At 34.9% G+C, this 20,637-nt stretch overlaps 1 protein-coding gene across 1 annotated transcript; it reads left to right on the top strand.

Moving 5' to 3' along the window:
• Positions 1–12,599: 12,599 nt before the first annotated feature.
• Positions 12,600–18,253, top strand: LOC117316798 (hairy/enhancer-of-split related with YRPW motif protein 1-like). The gene is made up of 5 exons (XM_033871571.1): positions 12,600–12,844; positions 14,602–14,653; positions 14,877–14,960; positions 15,158–15,230; positions 15,576–18,253. The coding sequence occupies exons 1-5, from the start codon at positions 12,783–12,785 to the stop codon at positions 16,214–16,216; spliced, it is 912 nt and encodes a 303-aa protein (XP_033727462.1). The 5' UTR covers positions 12,600–12,782; the 3' UTR covers positions 16,217–18,253.
• Positions 18,254–20,637: the final 2,384 nt, after the last annotated feature.

Here is a 20,637-nt window from a genome sequence, read left to right as displayed (position 1 = left end):
CACGTCCTTAAATGACCCTGGCTGTTAATAGGACGTTAAACAAAAACAAATCAAAACCAAACAAATCAAAACTATCTTTTGTTCATTTTTAACCTCATTTGATTACTTTACACGTCACGTTCGCTGATTTTCGACATGTCATTTCGTTATACACTGCCGAAAAGGTAAAAGACACACACCTATGAATATGTCAATCGACATCTCTAAGGACATGTGGTTGTTACATATTAATTCCGCCATGTGCAGCCATGATTTATTTTCATAGTCCCCTAAACTATACTGTCACGTGACCAGAGGACGCTTCCCCTTCCGGACCACGTGGTGGTCTAAATCGCCTTTTTATACTTTGTTTGTATGCGATATTCTCGGGTTGTATATTGTATTAACTTTTACTTCCTACGTGAGCAAAACTTGGAATACAAACTTCCGCAATATTCATCATTTGTTTGTACACATTTCTTATTTGATTAATCGACATAAAATGTTGGGTTAAATTTTATTGTAGTTCCTTTCTCACCGTCTTTCTCTGTACCTTGGACCATAACTGACTTCCTCTGACACACACCCTTCCACACAACGCCATCCCGCATATTAGCTAAACCTCCGAGGGGGGCGATATTTACAAATCTATAAAAACACACAGGTCAATCCGGAGCCCTTCGACCTTTATTGATCCATTAGTGCAGCGCTGGGAACGGTGCGCGATACTGAGGCGAATATCGATTAGTTTCTGGTTTTATGTTTGGGAAAGTAGCTTCGTAGCATTTTCTCAGGGTTGAAAACGGCAAATTTGCGTGTTTAAGTGATCAGCGAATTCCGTTATAATAATATTTGATGTAACAGGCCAAAGCAGTTTTTTCTTTGCACAGTGTCGGATCGACTATTAAACTGTTAGGCTTAATAGAGCAATGGATATGTACCTTTTATCGGGCGGATATTGAATAGTCTCCGGTCATTTCCGATCACGGGTCGGTAGTGTGCAGCATTGATAGCTTATCTTATTGTTAACACTACCTAAAACAAACAAACATCTTATTTATAATTCAACAAATGTTGACAAAAATCATAATTTGAAGCAAAGTTACACTTTTTTCTGACAGTTTCAGTAAGAAAATTGTATATTTTGATTGGAAATTTACAAAGAAAACAATGACATCGGTGTAGGAAGCTATCAAAGCCCTGGCGGTGCGGACTTAACATTATTGAGTAATTCGTATTGGTTGCTGATTAATTACGCTATAATTTAACTAATACGTTACAAAAGAGCGCACGTGGTCGTAACCCACTAATGTCCTCGTGTGACCACAGATTTCACCAAAGGTGGGCAAAATCTCGGCGCTCACTTAATGGTCGGACCCACGTCTTTCACACGAGAAAAGCTGGAGGATAACGTGAGAATTAGCCGACAAAGGTCGGTGATCAATTCAATATCCATCGATCTCCCCCACGTGCCGTCCCGTGTTGGAGGAAGCATCACATTCCATTTTATCGTACACAAATAAAAAAAGGGTTTGTTTATCATAATCATATTGTCTGATATTAGAAAAAATATCCTTTCATTTCCTGAAAATAAGATTTTAATATGATTTAACTAGACCTGGGGCCATAGTACGTATAAATTAAATCTGAATCATTGGTACCGATCCCTTTTAAACATTGCCTGGGTTGTAATCCCATCGCTTCTACAGGTAACAGAGGGATGGATTGTCTGATCACCCTGGGTTTTAACACGCGGAAGTGTTGGACTATACGGTTATATTATTTGTTTCAGTATATTGTCGCGTTCGATGTTATTATTTTAACACGCGGAAATGTTGGCCTATAGGGTTATAGTAATATATTGTCGCGTTCGATTCTATGATTTTAACACGCGGACGTTTTGGACTATATGGTTATATTGTTTGTTTGAGTATATTGTTCGATTTTATAATTTTAACACGCGGAAATGTTGGACTATGCGGTTATAGTAATATATTGCAGCGTTCTATTTTATGATTTTAACACGCGGAAGTGTCATACTGTACGGTTATAGTAATATATTGCAGCGTTCTATTTTATGATTTTAACACGCGGAAGTGTCATACTGTACGGTTATATTGTTATATTGCAGCGTTCTATTTTATGATTTTAACTCGCGGAAATGTTGGATTATACTGTTATATTATTTGTTTGAGTATATTATCGCTTTCGTTTTTATTATTTTTCTCTTCACCTTTCTTGCTCCTTCATAGTTTTAATTGAATTTGATGTTTCATTAATCCCTCAAGAGAGCCCAAAACGTGCGATCATCGCATATCTACTAGTTCTACATCGTGTAACTTATTTAGAAGTTTCCTTTATCACGGGTTCATTTAACTCAAACTCACACAGACAGTAACTATGTGTTAGAAAAATACTAAAAATAAACCGAGCGAAATATTTCGAAAAGGTAAAAAAAACCTACATATCTACTTATGAGGAAAATATTAAAGAAATTGATGTGGGGCTAAATGTTGACCCGACCTTTACAAGAAAATACGATCAAGTTCTCCGAAACGTGATCATCAACGACGAATTGTCATGTCGTTTAATATACTGTAGTATTTGTTATACTGAGAAATAGTCAATCCATCTTAGAAGTGATTGGGGAGGGAAGGCTACCACAGAGAAATGGTCAGTTATTGAACAATCCATCTTAGTAGTGATGGGGGAGGCTACCACAGAGAAATGGTCAGTTATTGTACAATCCATCTTAGTAGTGATGGGGGAGGGAAGGCTACCACAGAGAAATGGTCAGTTATTGTACAATCCATCTTAGTAGTGGTGGGGGAGGGAAGGCTACCACAGAGAAATGGTCAATTCAGGATATGACAAATAAAATCATGTTTTGCGATAAGCTCCATTTGCTAGTTATGTTGTAAATTGATAGTTTGTCGATGTTAAAAAAACATTTCTTTATGAAACAAGTTTTCAGTGTTTACCAGCCCTCTCCTTATGAGGTAAGTTGTTGCATATCAGTCAAACTTAAAACTGAGAAATCACTTATTTCAAAGCCGTATGGCACCATCTAATATGCATCCAATGATACATAAAGCTTGTACTCTCAACGTGTATAACTGGATCCTACAACTGCTATGACGTCCTATGTCTTAACAGCGATGCCGAACACTGGAATAACCTGGAATGAACAAATCTGTGTTTGATATATGTTATGTAATAGTGTAATATGATATACGGAATAGTTTTCCAAACATTTCAAACATCTTTACATGTCTATGTTAGTAACTGGTCATTTGTTTGATGAAGTTGACAGTATACATACCGCACTAGTCATCGAAAAGTAAGATATACATACTCATTGATTGTATAACAAAATCCTCACATAAACCATACATTCTAACCTGAAGAAAATGTTTAGAAATTCTTTACAGCTGTTTGGTCATTCAGTGGTGAAAAAAAATCCATATTGCACCTGTTTATAAGATTACTAATGTGGGAATGGGTGTTCGTAATATGAAAGTATATGTCAATTAGTCATCGTTTTGTACTTGCAGAAAATTGGTAGTTGTAGTCACCATGTTGAAGTTAAAGTGTGAATAGTCGACCATATAAACAGGAAATAAAACACATCATTAAACAAGAGGCCCATGGGCCTTAACGGTCACCTGATTTTTGAAATATTTCAGTAAATTTGAATGAAAGAATGAATTTCAAAACAAATAAAACAAATGATAGTCAAAAATGTGATTTCCCTATAACTATAGTAAAGTTTATCCCCTCCCATGGGGCAAACGCAAGACCCCAGGGCTAGGAAATTCACAATTATGGTAAAGCACCTTAAGACCCTTCGATCTGTGAAGAGTATTTAATTCTACCTTATTTGGGTTGTAAGAAGAAGATTTTTAAAATTTCTGTTAATTTGACCCTTTTTGGCCCCGCCCATCAGCCCCTGGGGGTCAGTCAGGGCCAACATGTACATACCATCAAACTGTCATCCCAAGCTGATAATGTTAACAAAGTTAGAATGAATTCCAATAAAAATTCAACAAATAATTGTCAAAAATGTGATTTCCCTATATAAACTAGAGTAAAGTTTACCCCCTCCCCAGGGGCAAACATGAGACCCTAGAGTCATGAAATTCACAATTTTGGTAAAGCACCTTAAGATCCTTCCATCTATGTAGAGTATTTGATTCTACTATATCTGAGAGTAGAGAAGAAGATTTTTGAAATTTTTGTAAATTTGACCCTTTTTGGCCCCGCCCACCAGCCCCTGGGGGTCAACTAGGGCCAACATGTACATACCATCAAACTGTCATCCCATGCTGATAATTTGATACAAGTTAGAATGAATTCCAATACAAATCCAACAAATAATAGTCAAAAATGTGATTTCCCTATATAAACTATAGTAAAGTTTACTCCCTCCCCAGGGGCAAACATGAGACCCCAGGGTCATGAAATTCACAATTTTGGTAAAGCACTTTAAGACCCTTCCATCTATGAAGAGTATTTGATTCTACCATTTCTGAGAGTAGAGAAGAAGATTTTTGAAATTTTTGTCAATTTGACCCTTTTTGGCCCCGCCCACCAGCCCCTGGGGGTCAACTAGGGCCAACATGTACATACCATCAAAGTGTCATCCCATGCTGATAATTTGATACAAGTTAGAATGAATTCCAATACAAATCCAACAAATAATAGTCAAAAATGTGATTTCCCTATATAAACTATAGTAAAGTTTACCCCCTCCCCAGGGGCAAACATGAGACCCCAGGGTCATGAAATTCACAATTTTGGTAAAGCACCTTAAGATCCTTCCATCTATGAAGAGTATTTGATTCTACCATATCTAAGAGTAGAGAAGAAGATTTTTGAAATTTTTGTTAATTTGACCCTTTTTGGCCCCGCCCACCAGCCCCTGGGGGTCAACTAGGGCCAACATGTACATACCATCAAAGTGTCATCCCATGCTGATAATTTGATACAAGTTAGAATGAATTCCAATACAAATCCAACAAATAATAGTCAAAAATGTGATTTCCCTATATAAACTATAGTAAAGTTTACTCCCTCCCCAGGGGCAAACATGAGACCCCAGGGTCATGAAATTCACAATTTTGGTAAAGCACCTTAAGACCCTTCCATCTATGAAGAGTATTTGATTCTACCATATCTGAGAGTAGAGAAGAAGATTTTTGAAATTTTTGTAAATTTGACCCTTTTTGGCCCCGCCCACCAGCCCCTGGGGGTCAACTAGGGCCAACATGTACATACCATCAAAGTGTCATCCCATGCTGATAATTTGATACAAGTTAGAATGAATTCCAATACAAATCCAACAAATAATAGTCAAAAATGTGATTTCCCTATATAAACTATAGTAAAGTTTACTCCCTCCCCAGGGGCAAACATGAGACCCCAGGGTCATGAAATTCACAATTTTGGTAAAGCACCTTAAGACCCTTCCATCTATGAAGAGTATTTGATTCTACCATATCTGAGAGTAGAGAGGAAGATTTTTGAATTTTTTGTCAATTTGACCCTTTTTGGCCCCGCCCACCAGCCCCTGGGGGTCAACTAGGGCCAACATGTACATACCATCAAACTGTCATCCCATGCTGATAATTTGATACAAGTTAGAATGAATTCCAATACAAATCCAACAAATAATAGTCAAAAATGTGATTTCCCTATATAAACTATAGTAAAGTTTACCCCCTCCCCAGGGGCAAACATGAGACCCCAGGGTCATGAAATTCACAATTTTGGTAAAGCACCTTAAGACCCTTTCATCTATGAAGAGTGTTTGATTCCACCTTATCTGAGAGTAGAGAAGAAGATTTTTGAAGTTTTAGTCAATTTGACCGTTTTTGGCCCCGCCCCTCAGGCCCCTGGGGGTGGGGACCATATAATTCACAATTTTGGTTCACCCTCAGCCATGGAAGCTTCCTGTAAAATTTCATTGAATTTAGTTCAGCAGTTTTTAAGAAGAAGTTGAAAATGTAAATTGTTTACGACGCACGACGGACGACGCACGACGCACGACGCCGGACAAAAGGCGATTGCAATAGGTCAACTGAGACTTCGTCTCAGGTGACCTAAAAACAGTAATGTTAACTGAAAATCGACAAAATGTGAGCAAAATATGAAAAAAAGTATATATTTACCTGGAGATCCTTACAGGGACATTCGCCACACTCATCTAAGTCACATCCAAGGTTAAGTGACGCTAGAAAAATGAGAACCAAACTAATCAACAATGATAAATCCATGTGTTTCTAATAACAGTTCAGTCGTGATTGTAAGCTAAATCAAGGACATTCAAACAATGATTATCTATTTACAGTTTAAAACAATTCACTTTGTGTTATATCTAGGTCATTGATATTGTTTAGACACTTAATGATTAGAATTATTATTTATTGCATCAGCAATTAACACAACATATTGTACAGTGAGGGTAGCCCTCGGGTACGTAGTGAGGGTAACCCTCGGGTACCTAGTGAGGGTAGCCCTCGGATGTAGAAATTTATAACGGTCGCCATGAGTATGTATGTCACTCAGGTTGCATTGATATTGACAATAAGTGTAATCTAACAAGCATTAAATTGATATCTTTATATTTACATTAGGCTAAATTCGGTCTTTCTTAATAGGCTTCTGATCAATTCCACCCATTTTGCAGGATACTCATTTGTAAAAAAAAAATGCATTTTTATATCAAATTAGATTCTGTGATTCATTCGCAACCTATCTGGTATTTTACAATATTAAAATACAATATTAATAGTGGTAACAACTTTTTTAATCTAAGACCAATATAACCAGTTATTTTCTTATTTTTTCTTTCTTCTTTGTGTGCATAGTTTAAATATGTACTTGAGAAAGTGCGTTGATAATATTGTGAAATAAAATGTACATAAGTATTCATCAGAATCTTAAATACTAGAGTTAAGATGTCTTGTTTCACGAGAGTATGCTAATTCAGTTTCATTATCAACCGTTACCATGGTATCTTACTAAACATGTATCTAAATGTGTTATTTCCTTACGTTTTATGATTACCAGAACTAAATCACAGTCCTAAATTAGCAAAAGATTATTTTGGATAAATAAAATATTTTTTATAAAATACTGTTTTTAATTAAATAATTTTCATACAATGTTTCGATAAAGTTCTTAAATAAATTCAAATTTTGAATGCTATCTATTCACTCTTTCTATAGAAACAAATATTATAATAATGTTAACGTTAATGTTGTAAAGTTAGTAAAAATATGAAATACTTGGCATTGAGAGTAATATAATTCATTTTTAAAAAATAGCCACATTATTACATTAAAGCAGATACAATGTATGTCTCTGATTAAAGCTAAACGGAAACACGATGACACTAATAACGACCTATCAATTAGAATTCAATATTTTTGACATTTCGATCAAGGCTGCTGCCCTAAAACGTTTACATTAAACATGCCAAATATATTGATGTACAATGAGAAGGATAAATCCAATCGTATGTGTCACGACTCAGTGCTGTCGGTAGTTCATTTACAGCTATATATGTTAATAATTGAACAAATGGCAGAAAAATATGGTGTCAAAACACTGCCCGACGTAGTAAATCGTCCGTGTCTTGTTGTCGAACAGAGAGCGACACTTTACAATAAAACCTGCCACGCTGCAGTGACACAGGAAAATCAATATATCAGCCACGGTAAACTATTCAAATTCAATGTGACGTCACTAGAAGAGGCCAGGTGCACAGTGTCAGTACATCCTCGTCCGCGCGACCTTTGGACGGGAATTATCAATACGCATGCGTCCTCGGGGATAAACATAGCCTTGCAGTGTGAGTTTACTCGAGCGAGACGTCGTGTCACAGAGCTCGCTGTAGCGTCCTTTAGCCTTATCGACTCGCCGGCCCGTGTCACATAACGGTACTGGAGCATAAAACAGGGTGGATCTTTACCATGAATCCTTTATGTATGAGGCAGGTTAGGTGTTGACACTTGTCATATCGCCTGGGTAATGAGAACATGACAGAATGACAAAAGTTTGACAAGCGTTTCTACCAGGTGTGCTTCGTGCTAACGGTACTGCTATCTATAGTGGCACGGGTGAGGATTTGACAACGACAGATAAACATGGAAAACAATTTAACGGTAAACTCGTGTGTCTTTACGATGAAGGTATATTAGTGCTTTATTGACACTTTCAGTGTACAGAAGGTCGCGTGCCAGAGCCTGACAGCGCGTGCCCAGGTGTTGGATTTTGTATCTTTTTGGATTCGAAAAGAAGAACGTGGATAAACAAATCTAGTTATTATTTCTTGAATTTTTCAATTTCAGAACTAGTCTTTTCACATTTAAAGTGCATTTTTAAAAGTAATTTTCATTTTTCCCGAATTTGTATGAAAGAAATTGGATTGATAACAATATTATAAAAATGTATTTTGTCATTAAAAACAATAAAAAGGAAGAAAAAGAAAAAGAAAATAATGTGAACATTTTGTTGTCATATATAATTTTCTTGTGTGTGTTTGATATCTCGCGCTGATTGATATGAAATATTTAAAAGCAAAAACATTTTATCTATTCCCTTCATACGTTTTAAAAATTAAGCATGTTTACATTTTTATACAAGTGAATAAAACAGATGATGCCGTTTAACTAACAACCTGAATTAAAGTGACTCGTGAAATGTAACATACACGTGTAAGTTATAGATAGAATATCTATTATTCATCATGTGTTTACTGGGTATGTCCTGGCTTCGATAAGTATATAGCAATGGGTTTAATATATATGGTTTATAAAACAAAATATTCATGCAATTGAGAGTGTCAGTTTACTAATATATAGCACTTTATTATATTATTTACAATATGTTCCTCATCTTGTGTATTCCCATTATTGTTTTGGTGATACCTGTAAAATGTCACGACACTCATCAAAAGTATTAACACTGGTGTTAACGATACTTTTCTATTGAAACCTTGAACTACGAGTGCAAAATTGATCTTATCTTCCATTCTAGATACAATGACAAGTAGATAATTCTGTATTAACCATTCAATTCAAAATAGTTATACGGTGAGTAAAACAGACATAGACTAATATTACTTCTCTCGTGTACAAATTGCTGGATAAAGCTGAACAAAGTTTAATGCAAATAAAAATCTTACATACAATGCATGCAAAACTTAAGCAAAAATTGTTTCAATGTATAAACATGTATAAGTTCATCAAATTTGCTTATAACAGGTATTACATGTACATTCATAATATCCCTGTATTAAAATACACACATTATTAATCTTTCCCGACAATCAAATACACAGTGAATGTATGCATTGTGAATGTTACTGATAACTAAACGTAGATTATGATCGTTAATAATAACACCGTTAATTTGATATCACTAATGATGTGAAGTAAATTAAACACGTATAACAGTTACTCTCCTGTCGTTCAAAAATGAATCACAAAATATTATTGGTGTGATACAAAGGAGAATTTATTGTCCGATTGACTTTAGCATTAACGTTTTAAAATAAAAATCACATTTCACCTACAGCTACAAAATAGTATAATAAACATGTACAATATCCAGCGGAACTGCTATAGATGAAGATTTTATTTGACATGTTTTCGAGGTTCCACTCACCTTGTTAGGTTATTTTTCTGTAATATAATTAAAGCAGACAATGTCATTAAATATATACATATTTTAAATCTGTGATAATACAAATTATACTGAATGTCATTCTATAACATAGAAAGTTACAAACTAACAAACAGAACACAAAGTTTCACGTAATATTGATAGTAAAAGTTTGTTGATGAATTAACTATATCCATACTGATCGTTCCATGGACTGATTTACATTTGCAAGAGGATTATGTTTAGATATCTTACAAATAATAAATCCAAGAAACAGGAGTAGAGCTAGAAACTATCAAGTCAACTAGGCCGAGGAGCAAATGATGTTAGGAGTATTATGGAGAGGACAAAAACATAGAAACATTATTAGTTTTCCATTGTACCTCTATATCAACAATGTTTAGAATCATCGCAATTGATAACAATGAAACGGACATAATAGCTAAGACCTTATATAATCCTACTCCATTGAACCCAAACAGAGGGCACGCAACATATATGTAGTATCTTATATAATTCTTATATCACAGGGGTTATGTTGGGCCGCGTATGGCTGGAAGCATTGGAATGGGCAAATATAAATAAAGCTATAACGTTTTAAAGAAGAATTTATAATAGCTCCCAGGACCCCTATCAATAATAAATAAAACCCTGAAATGAACAAATATGAAGGTAAAGTAAGAAATAAGATGAATTAAGAGACTGCCAGAAGTGATTGTCTGGTATACACGGGAACTACTGAGAATAATGTGTCCTAATGAGACCCAGGTCAGCTATACTCTACTGATGTTGGCTGATAGATACATTACATGTCACGCTCAAAATGGCATTTTTCAAAGAAAGACTAAGACATGGATTGTAATGATTATGAAAATACTAGTTTTAGTTCAAAAAGAGAGGCTTTCTTTTCTTGGATCTTTCCTAAATATAAATATTAGCATATTTAAAGTGAGAACTATTAGAACATAATAAAGCAAAAACAAAGTTCATGATATTATTCAATAATACCAATGTTGGCACAGACGTCAGTATACCGTAATATAAATGAGATAGATGGAATAATTCCTGTTACGTAATTATATAAAGATATTAGCTTTATAAAAAAAAAACCAATATTCTCTGGGGTAGCAAACCACCTGATATAAAGATAAAAAGGTTTTTAATAACATATGGAATATAAGATTTCAATTTGAAATGGGTAACGTATAATCCCTAGTTTCTGTGTGTCCCTGGTATATATACCATCTGATGTAAAAATGAAACTTACATTATTTTTATTTTCTTTAATTGAAATGAAATTTAAAAATAAATAAATGCGTAACATGGATATGAGTGTGAATATGTTGCCTAGGTTCTGTATGTCCCTATTATATATACCCGTGGGAAGGGTCCCACGTCACTGGGCTAAGCACTGTAACAAGTGAGGCTGAGGTCGTAAAAAACCTGACAAGGCATATATATATAAACCCTCTAATTGTAGCCGCATGTATGGTATACCGCCACACCGTGGGATGCCGTCGGGAACTGTACCACTGCTGGCCATGCGTTTGTTAGGGAGTTCACACCTATCACTCAATATCAATCATTCCTCAATAATATGACCTATTCCCGATTAACTGTTGTTTTATTTGTGCATATAATGATACTTCACGGAATTTTAGTACTAATCAAGTCAGACTCCACTCAGCATCAATTTTAATGAATACAAATACCCTGAACTGGTCGTTTATCGGTCATTATTCGAACTTTTCCAAAACTACAGCGGATATATTGGCTTCCTTTCTAACTTTAACCAATATTACATGACTTGAAAATATCGTTCCCTTTAATCAGAAATAAAAATGCGATAAGGAAATAGTTGCTACATTAATAGAGTATGTGTTTTTCTATAATTATTGATACGATTGATTGCAAAGGACAATAATCATTTTCGCCATTCGTTGTCACATCAGAAATGACATGTAAACAAAATTTATAATACTTTTATCTTTTATAAAATATCATTTATCATCTTCAAATATAAAATTAAAATTATATCGTGAAAGCATGTCATACCATAAAATCTTCACTCTGCTTTAATAATTGTTATAACCATTTATTATTTTAAATCAATTTAATGGATCTATTCTGTGGTAAAGACGGGAACTGAGCAATAGAAGTATATTTAACTCTCCCATTATTAGGATTGAGTGATTCGTGAGACGTAAGTAGTAACAGTATACGGGATATTATGTCTGTATAACAACATGTAATGAAATACTGTTGTAATACACAATAAGACTTCCTCCAGTCAGAACGCGCACCTGTCACTGAATAGTAGTGTACCGGGAAAGTAAACACATAGAAGTGTATGTGCGAATCCTACCTTCGCTGTTTGGTGTGTTTGTCATTTAAAGTTATGTGAATTGGGTTAAAAATTCGAGCATTTCTTTCACACGGGACCGGCAGACGCCGGGAGAAGGCGAGAAATTAAAACTGCATACACACATTGGGCCTGTATCGCTACTCGTCTGGAATAGTTTAAAGTCCGCGGTTCCCACGAATCACTCTCGCTGTTGATCTGGTTATATCACCTACACACGACCCAACTATGGTTACTGTTAAGGCGAACGTAGTAAATAAATTTATCTTTTTATTGTTAAAAATACATACTGTACATTTATAGATTGAATGAAGTATGATCAATTATTTTATATCAACGTAAATCAAATTGAAGATTTCTTGTCAATATTTGGATTAAATCACCTCGGTTTGTGGCCGTGGACATCGCTGAAGACCACTAGACACACGTGGATGGTTGTTTTCATCAACCATGCTGGCACATGTCACAAGTAGTTTCTTTGTAATATCCATGACACGGGCCGGCCATCTGGCTGACTCGTGACGGACGTTAGCCAATCAGTGCGCGTGTGAGCATCAGTTTCTCAAAATCTACGCATGTCTGGCAAGCGATCGCCTGTCACTCAACCAATGAAAACAAACAGGAGGAGGTGTGCGCTCAGGCGACGGACAAATTTTTAATGGATTTATACCGTGGGAACGCACGAGGCAGACCAAACCGACCAGCGCTCAGGAAAGAACAAGCATCCGTTTCCTAATACTCTTTTACAAATTTCGTTTTCCGCTGAGGAAAAATGAAGCGCAGTCTGAGCGACAGTGACAGCGAGAGTTTATTCGATGACGATTTGAAATCAAGGTAAGAATCGTGCTTACTTACTCATAGTATTATCATAACAACGTTCACAGCACATGTGCGCCGAGGGCTTGTCTTGTGTGATACACATGGATGCACGTGGAGCCCTGAAGACCTTTAGCGATTAACCCCATACATATTGATAGATATCTCAAGTGCAGATATACATCAACCCTGTTTATTTTCCAGGGGAGATAGACTTGGTTTTAAACCATTGTTTAAGATTATTATCATTTTGATTTGTTTACAGAATACTTAATACACATTACGTACATTGTTTTCGACTTGTGTGAGGTCTCGAAAACCTTAAACCACTCGTTATACATGTGTATTTTCTATTGTATTTGGATTGTAAAACAAATACGAATTTTAAGATTGATCAAAATCTTATAAGTGTTGTCACCAATAACAAAAGTCGGGTACTATCGGCAGACCTTAGTGGAGATATTAGCGGATAATTTCTGATTACCATCGATTTACCTATGAAATACGTCAAAATGCATTTAGAAGTTACGTATGTCTACATTTTCCCACAATTCTTAAATATACATGTGTTCTTTTGATTCAATTTTATCAAGATATTTGTTTATTCTTTTATATATAACCATGTCATACAAGATAAATGAAAAAAACCTACGATAAAACAAATAACTTCATAACAATTAGATTAAACGAATGATTTTGTAACGAATAACATTAGAGATGCTAACAAAAGATCAAACTAATACACAATGTAATTTAACACTTCTAACAATACATCTAAACAATAGACGCATTCTCATACAATACACATTTAAACAATAATAAGCATTTATTATATATTTTAAAGTCACTGCAAAAACCTGACAGCCAAAGGGTCCTTGTTGACACAGAATGCACATGTTTTATCTATGATCGATGTGTTGGACACACCTCTTATTCTGACAGGGAAGGGGAGGTCTGAGAAAATATCTGACAGGGTGGGAAAAATATTGATAATGTCAAAATGTTAGATGTTCCCACGGCTTCAGCTTAATCCGTAGAATTTATCCAGTGTGGGTTATCTCAACGTGCTTTTTCTCAGGGATTTTCTGTCCATATCTCAATTCAATGGTCATTCATATTTTGCCTGAAACATATTTGATTAAAATATAACAGTATTGATTGATATCTAACTACTTCCACCACATATGAGTTATATGTCTGTTCGGGATTCTTTACGTTAATAGTTATGAGAGAAGGCTTATGTAAACAACTCTGGTGAGGCACTCCAAGTTACCAGTGATTTATGTTGATATCGATTAATTCTTTCATCACTTATCTTTTCTTCGAACTTTATACACCCCTTAATTTTTTTTATGTTACTCACATGCATAGATCAATAATGTTACGTTTTAAATGTCAGCATGGTAGTTGACATGTGATTGTCCAAAGCATGATGATTTACAATACTGTATAACCATTCACTGCTGTTGGACACATGGTAAATGATCAGAAAGGAACAGAACTATGAAACACAACTAAGGTAAATTAGAGAGAATATTTGTTTGCTTGCTGGTTATTTTCCCCTCATGAACAGTTATTTTGTGGCAGGATCCAATTGTAGTAGCTGGAGGCTACATCACTGAACAGTGCATGGGAGAATTGAATAACTGTCACTTAACACTGGATACAATTTCTACCTCTTCATATTTGTATGTATTGCCCAGAATTTCATTAATGGGTAACATATGACATATACTTTCATTATAAGGTTATATATGACTTTTGTCTTGTTACAGCGGGTCTCCTTCTCAGAGCTGCCATGTTACAGACAGGAAGAAAAGACGTGGGGTAAGTCTTAATCTAGTGGCGATAGTTAAATACTAGATGTTGTACGTGCATGTTAAACACTAGAGGATACACGTGATTGTTAAACTCTAGAGGATAAACGTGATGACAATGTATAGATCAATCATCCAATAACATTATATTTGTCATTTTAAGCATACCATACAATTTTTTTTATTATTTTATAGAAGATGTCAATTTTCTAATGTTACCCTCTTTCTTCCAGGTTATTGAAAAGCGTCGGCGTGACAGAATCAACAATAGCTTATCCGAACTGCGTCGCCTTGTTCCGTCCGCGTTTGAAAAGCAGGTAAATACAATAATTTTCGATAATGTTTTATTTTAATCCCCTAATTGACAAACCTGTCCAAAATAGTCACACAAACAATAATTTTTTTCCTATTAGCTTTTTGTTTTGATTGACTAGAAAAGTGACAACCTATTGTTATCTGGAACGCATTGTATTTAATTGTTTTAATCCCAAACAAATATTTTAATTTTGAAAAGGGATCAGCAAAACTGGAGAAGGCTGAAATCTTGCAGATGACCGTTGACCACCTGAAAATGCTCCACCAAAAAGGTAAGCAGTTTATGTTGTTTTGCATATAAAAGTTTATAACATATATATTTCATAGAAGTAATCAACAAAGTCAGTATGGGCTTTCCTACGGGAATGTGTAATACGCTATAGTAATCGAATGTTATACGTATGCTGTGGTAGTTCGTGATGATTTTGGGTGGCTTAGAAGTAACGTTTAATATATTGATGTTTTATTTTTCTTTAAAAGACAAACACAGTTCCAAAACTTCAAACTTATATTCATCCGAATGTGACTTTTTTTCTCAACATAATATATAAAGCAATAGATACATGCTTTCAAACTGAAAATCGAATAACATCATTTTTTATTGTTTGTTCAATTAGGCCTTAATGGGTACAACTACCCAGACCCCCACAACCTCGCTGTGGATTATAGAGGCGTGGGTTACCGAGAGTGTGCGTCAGAGGTTGCGCGTTACCTCGTCGCGGTGGAAGGAATGGATTTACAGGATCCAATGAGAATGAGGCTGCTGAGTCATCTCCAGTGTTTCTCTGCTCAGAGAGAGGCTGCAGCCAAAGCCACGATTCAGAATACAACATGGAGTAGCATGACACCACATGCACCAATCACCAATCAGTATGGCGGCGGAAGTAGTATGCAGTCAATGGGATCTATGATTTCGTCACAGCAGAACAACCAATCAGAGCTGGCAATGAGTACTCATTCATCTCATCAAGGCATTTCATCAGTGTCCTTCAGTGAAGCCCGGATTAGCCAACCGGAGTCCCTTCATGGAAACCTCCGGCTTCCCTCCAGTATGAACATGCCTCTTCATGGACAAATGTCTAGTATGAACAACGCTGCTGGGCAGCAAGTGTCTCCATCTTTGATTCCACAATTACACGGACAGTTTCCAGTGTCTTTAAACTCAATGCAAAGCATGATGTCACAAAATGGCTCGAACAATTACAACAACAACTCTGTGAAACCGTACAGACCGTGGGGGAGTGAACTAGCATATTGATCTATCGCTTTGTGTTAAACTTTCAAGTGAATCACACCTTACAGGAAAATAAATTACGAGAAAAAATATTTTGTGATGCAACACAGCTGAAACCATTCCATGGATGTTGTTGGATATATTTTATCGTGTTAACTATGAATGCTTTACTATGATTACTGAAAATGTCGAATTTGATTCCTTCTATATTTGTATAACGTGTTATTAACACAACGAAGTGCTTCTTAACATTTGTTTAATTATAATGGCCTTAGATTGAAATACTTACTGATTTATATATTCTTAATATTCAACTTAACAAATGTAATTGGCACTATATGTTTTGAAAGCCTACAAAGAAATTTATAATCATATGTACTCCATACCGAAAAAGATTTCCATTGTCATAAGATAAGTTTAACTCTCATAGTACGGAATCTAACAATCATTCTTTAATTCGGGATGTTGCATAGGTTTTATGTTGATAATATATCAGTACATTTGTTAGAATAATATTAATAGTATGACATAAAAAAAATGTTTTCAAATGTGCTTTAAATATTTTGTTGAGATATGATATTGATTTAAGCTTTCATATTGCAACATTATAGTATATATAAATATGAATAAGATAACTTATGTCAACATGACTTTTTCTATCTTACTTTAGGATAGCAGTCACGATATCAATACTTTAACGATATCTCGAGGATAACTCTCCATTTAGTGCCTAGGTTATAAGTATGCACAATTAATTTATTTTTTGTATATCAAAGTTACAGGTTTACTGTATTAAAACTGTGCCATGTCTCGGGTCTTATGCAATAACAATTCTAGTTAATACTACTTGGCTGGTCTTAATAATACCATATTTTTAGCAATTTGTGCTGTGTAAATACAAAGAGAAGTTTTAACGTTTTTCATTTTTTATTTTTTTTTAGAATTGTACATTTATATGTTGTTATGTTTGATCGATGTCTTTTTTATTTGCTTCGTGTAGAAAGATGTATTGAGTTCCGGACTTTATATACATGTTATTAAGTACACATTTGGTGATACAGTTTTTATAACTACATAATTATTAATAGAGTTCTAGTAAAAGTTTAATGAAGCATTTTTGGTATCAAAAATTTACTCAAGCATAAAACATTATGTATACTGACGACATTTTACAACAGTCACGCCCCCTCGTGGTTATTATTGAACATTTCGGTAAATATTTTACAACAGTCACGCCACCTCGTGGTTATTATTGAACATTTCAGTAAATATTTTAGAAGATTTGATCGTTATTAATTTTGAGTGTAATGATTAATACCAAAGTATTATATTGTGTAAGTTGTTTTAATCTGCATTACAAAATGAAATTCACACCCCTGTTGGTTCTGGTATTACAAACACCAATGGCCGAATGTTTGAGATAAATATATTGCATAATAGAGTATTGCCGTGGCCATGAATTTCATACTTTCAAAAGGTTAAGAATAGAAACGTGCGCCTTTCAAATTTAAAACATTAATGAAGGTGTTTCTGTAACTTATCCAAATTAGTCGATCAGTAAGGTTATAAAGTGTTACCATATGTAGAGACGACGTACCTGTGCCTTTAAACTAATAAATCTATGCAGCTGAATTGTACTTTCAATTTCCATATGTGCCTGTATCTATAAAAGGTTTGGTATTCGGCTAAAACTTTGATCTGAATTCCAGTGAATCAATATATTGTCTTGTTTTGCAATCTAAGTATTTTGAAACTCAAAGTTATGCAGTAAGTTCGTTACGCTCATTTTACTTAACTTTTATATAATACGTCGCTCTAAAATTATATGAAAACGTTATTTTTGTCATTATTTATTCCTATGAAAATATAAAACTGTCTCATTATCAAGTATACCGGTATCAGAATGTTGTTTGTCATAACTCCATAACTAAAGTGCTTAATGTGACGTTTATATGAAACAATGATTAGCCGCAAATGAAAACCACTTGTGCATAATCTACAAGGCTATTGTCTATTAATAATTTGTTTTATTCTGAAAATGTATTGTAAATTACACTGTACTTATTGTACGACAAATGTGTTTTCTATTCTTAAACCTCAAATCAAAATCTCGTCCACTGATTACACGAAACAAATTTATATAGCAATCACGATATTTTGGTGCTTTAGGTGATAACAAAGAGCAATATTGTAAACGTACTTCACTTGCTGCACTGGAATTTTCGCGCCAAATTTTAATAGATTAGCGCAATAGAATGGTATAAAGAACCTGTAATTAGCCCTATATATAATAAGCGTAATGTTTCAAGAGCGGAAGGCGCTAAAATATAATTACCACAAAAATATACACGTTGATAGTATGCTTATCTGGTCAATGTAACACTTGTCACGTTAGTTAGTTTAAAGAAAGTTCCATAAGAATTATCACTGTTTATTGTGTCGTAGGAATGTAGACGATTTGTGCTGCTTTTTAAGTGTGATATTATTTTCAGTTATAGTTCATTTTATTTGTAATTTTTTGCTGTTATCAGTTTGATAGTCATTTTGTTTTTGCTTTTTTGTTATGTTGTTTTTTTTGTTGATTTTTTATTTTATTTCCTTATATGAAACATATATTGTAAGAGCCAAATAAAGAATAGTATTTGTACATAAATATACATGTTTTTGATGAATTACAAATTACAATGTATTGTTTAATTCATTGACAACGACAGAGATTTTTTATACCATTGAAGTTTTTAAAATGAATTTGCCAAGGAATATCAAAATAAAAAAGTAAAAAGTACATCCAATGATATTGTTATCCTTACTTACTACTGTACGTGTTCTGTTTGGTAATATACACCGAGCTCTGGTTATCAATATGGACAACTGATATTCCAGCTATCTTTATCGCAATGTTGTCCAGTCAGTTCTAATCTAAGACACCCCTTTTCATTCATTGGTCAAATGATCTAAGATGATTAAGTTTTGACATTTCACCCAACTTTTCTATCGGAGAATTAAAGATCAGCATCATCATCTCATTTAGAAATATTCATGTCCTCATGCGATATGAAGTCAGACGTGTTCGGTGTATTTTGTTAGGTATAGTGTTTCCGTTGTCACCACCCTAATTATCATTTGAGAATGTGACCGATGAATCCTGTGTCACCACCCTAATTATCATTTGAGAATGTGACTGATGGTTCCTGTGTCACCAACTTAATTATCATTTGAGAATGTGACTGATAGTTCCTGTGTCACCACCCTAATTATCATTTGAGAATGTGACTGATGGTTCCTGTGTCACCACCCTAATTATCATTTGAGAATGTGACTGATGGTTCCTGTGTCACCACCCTAATTATCCTTTGGGAATGTGACCGATGGTTCCTGTGTCACCACCCTAATTATCCTTTGGGAATATGACTGAAGGTTCCTGTGTCACCACCCTAATTATCATTTTGGAATGTGACTGATGGTTCCTGTGTCACCACCCTAATTATCATTTGAGAATGTGACTGATGGTTCCTGTGTCACCACCCTAATAATCATTTAAGAATATGACTGAAGGTTCCTGTGTCACCACCCTAATTATTATTACAGAATGTGACTGATGGTTCCTGTGTCACCGCCCTAATTATCATTTGAGAATGTGACTGATGGTTCCTGTGTCACCACCCTAATTATCATTTGAGAATGTGACTGATGGTTCCTGTGTCACCACCCTAATTATCATTTGAGAATGTGACTGATGGTTCCTGTGTCACCACCCTAATTATCATTTGAGAATGTGACTGATGGTTCCTGTGTCACCACCCTAATAATCATTTAAGAATATGACTGAAGGTTCCTGTGTCACCACCCTAATTATTATTACAGAATGTGACTGATGGTTCCTGTGTTACCACCCTAATTATCATTACAGAATATGACTGATGGTTCTTGTGTTTTTAAATTTTTACCACTTCAACATAGAGTGGTTCAAAGGACGAAACTTAACCAACGTTTACTACTCACAACGGTATCCACAGTCAAAAACCAGGCCAGGAAATTTGATTGATCCATTTCTATCGTTTGAGAGCTGTGAACCAGGGAGGTGGTACATTCGAAATCTACGATAGTCACCCTGAGCTCTGATACAGAGGCACTCGCCATATTTCCAGCATCCACAGAACTTATTCTATTAAAATACTGTAGTTGGTATCTAAACCAGTCGCTTATCTCGAGCTTTACTTACAACGCAACCAACAAGGCCAGCTTATAACAAAGCTGTATGATACCCATGATAATTTCACACTTCCGGGAAGCCGTCCTTAGACTAAATGACCATAGCTGTTAATAGGACCTTAAACAAACTAAACCAAACCAAACCAAATCAAGGAATTGTTCCGATTTCAAGATTTCCGCAACAAATGTCAACTACTGACGAAAAACTACCAACATGAGGTTTTATGAGACGC

This window comes from Pecten maximus, chromosome 18 (genome assembly GCF_902652985.1).
Source record: "Pecten maximus chromosome 18, xPecMax1.1, whole genome shotgun sequence".
Lineage (NCBI taxonomy): Eukaryota > Metazoa > Mollusca > Bivalvia > Pectinida > Pectinidae > Pecten > Pecten maximus.
The sequence above is the reverse complement of the archived record's forward strand: the minus strand, read 5'-3'. Positions and strand labels throughout refer to the sequence as shown.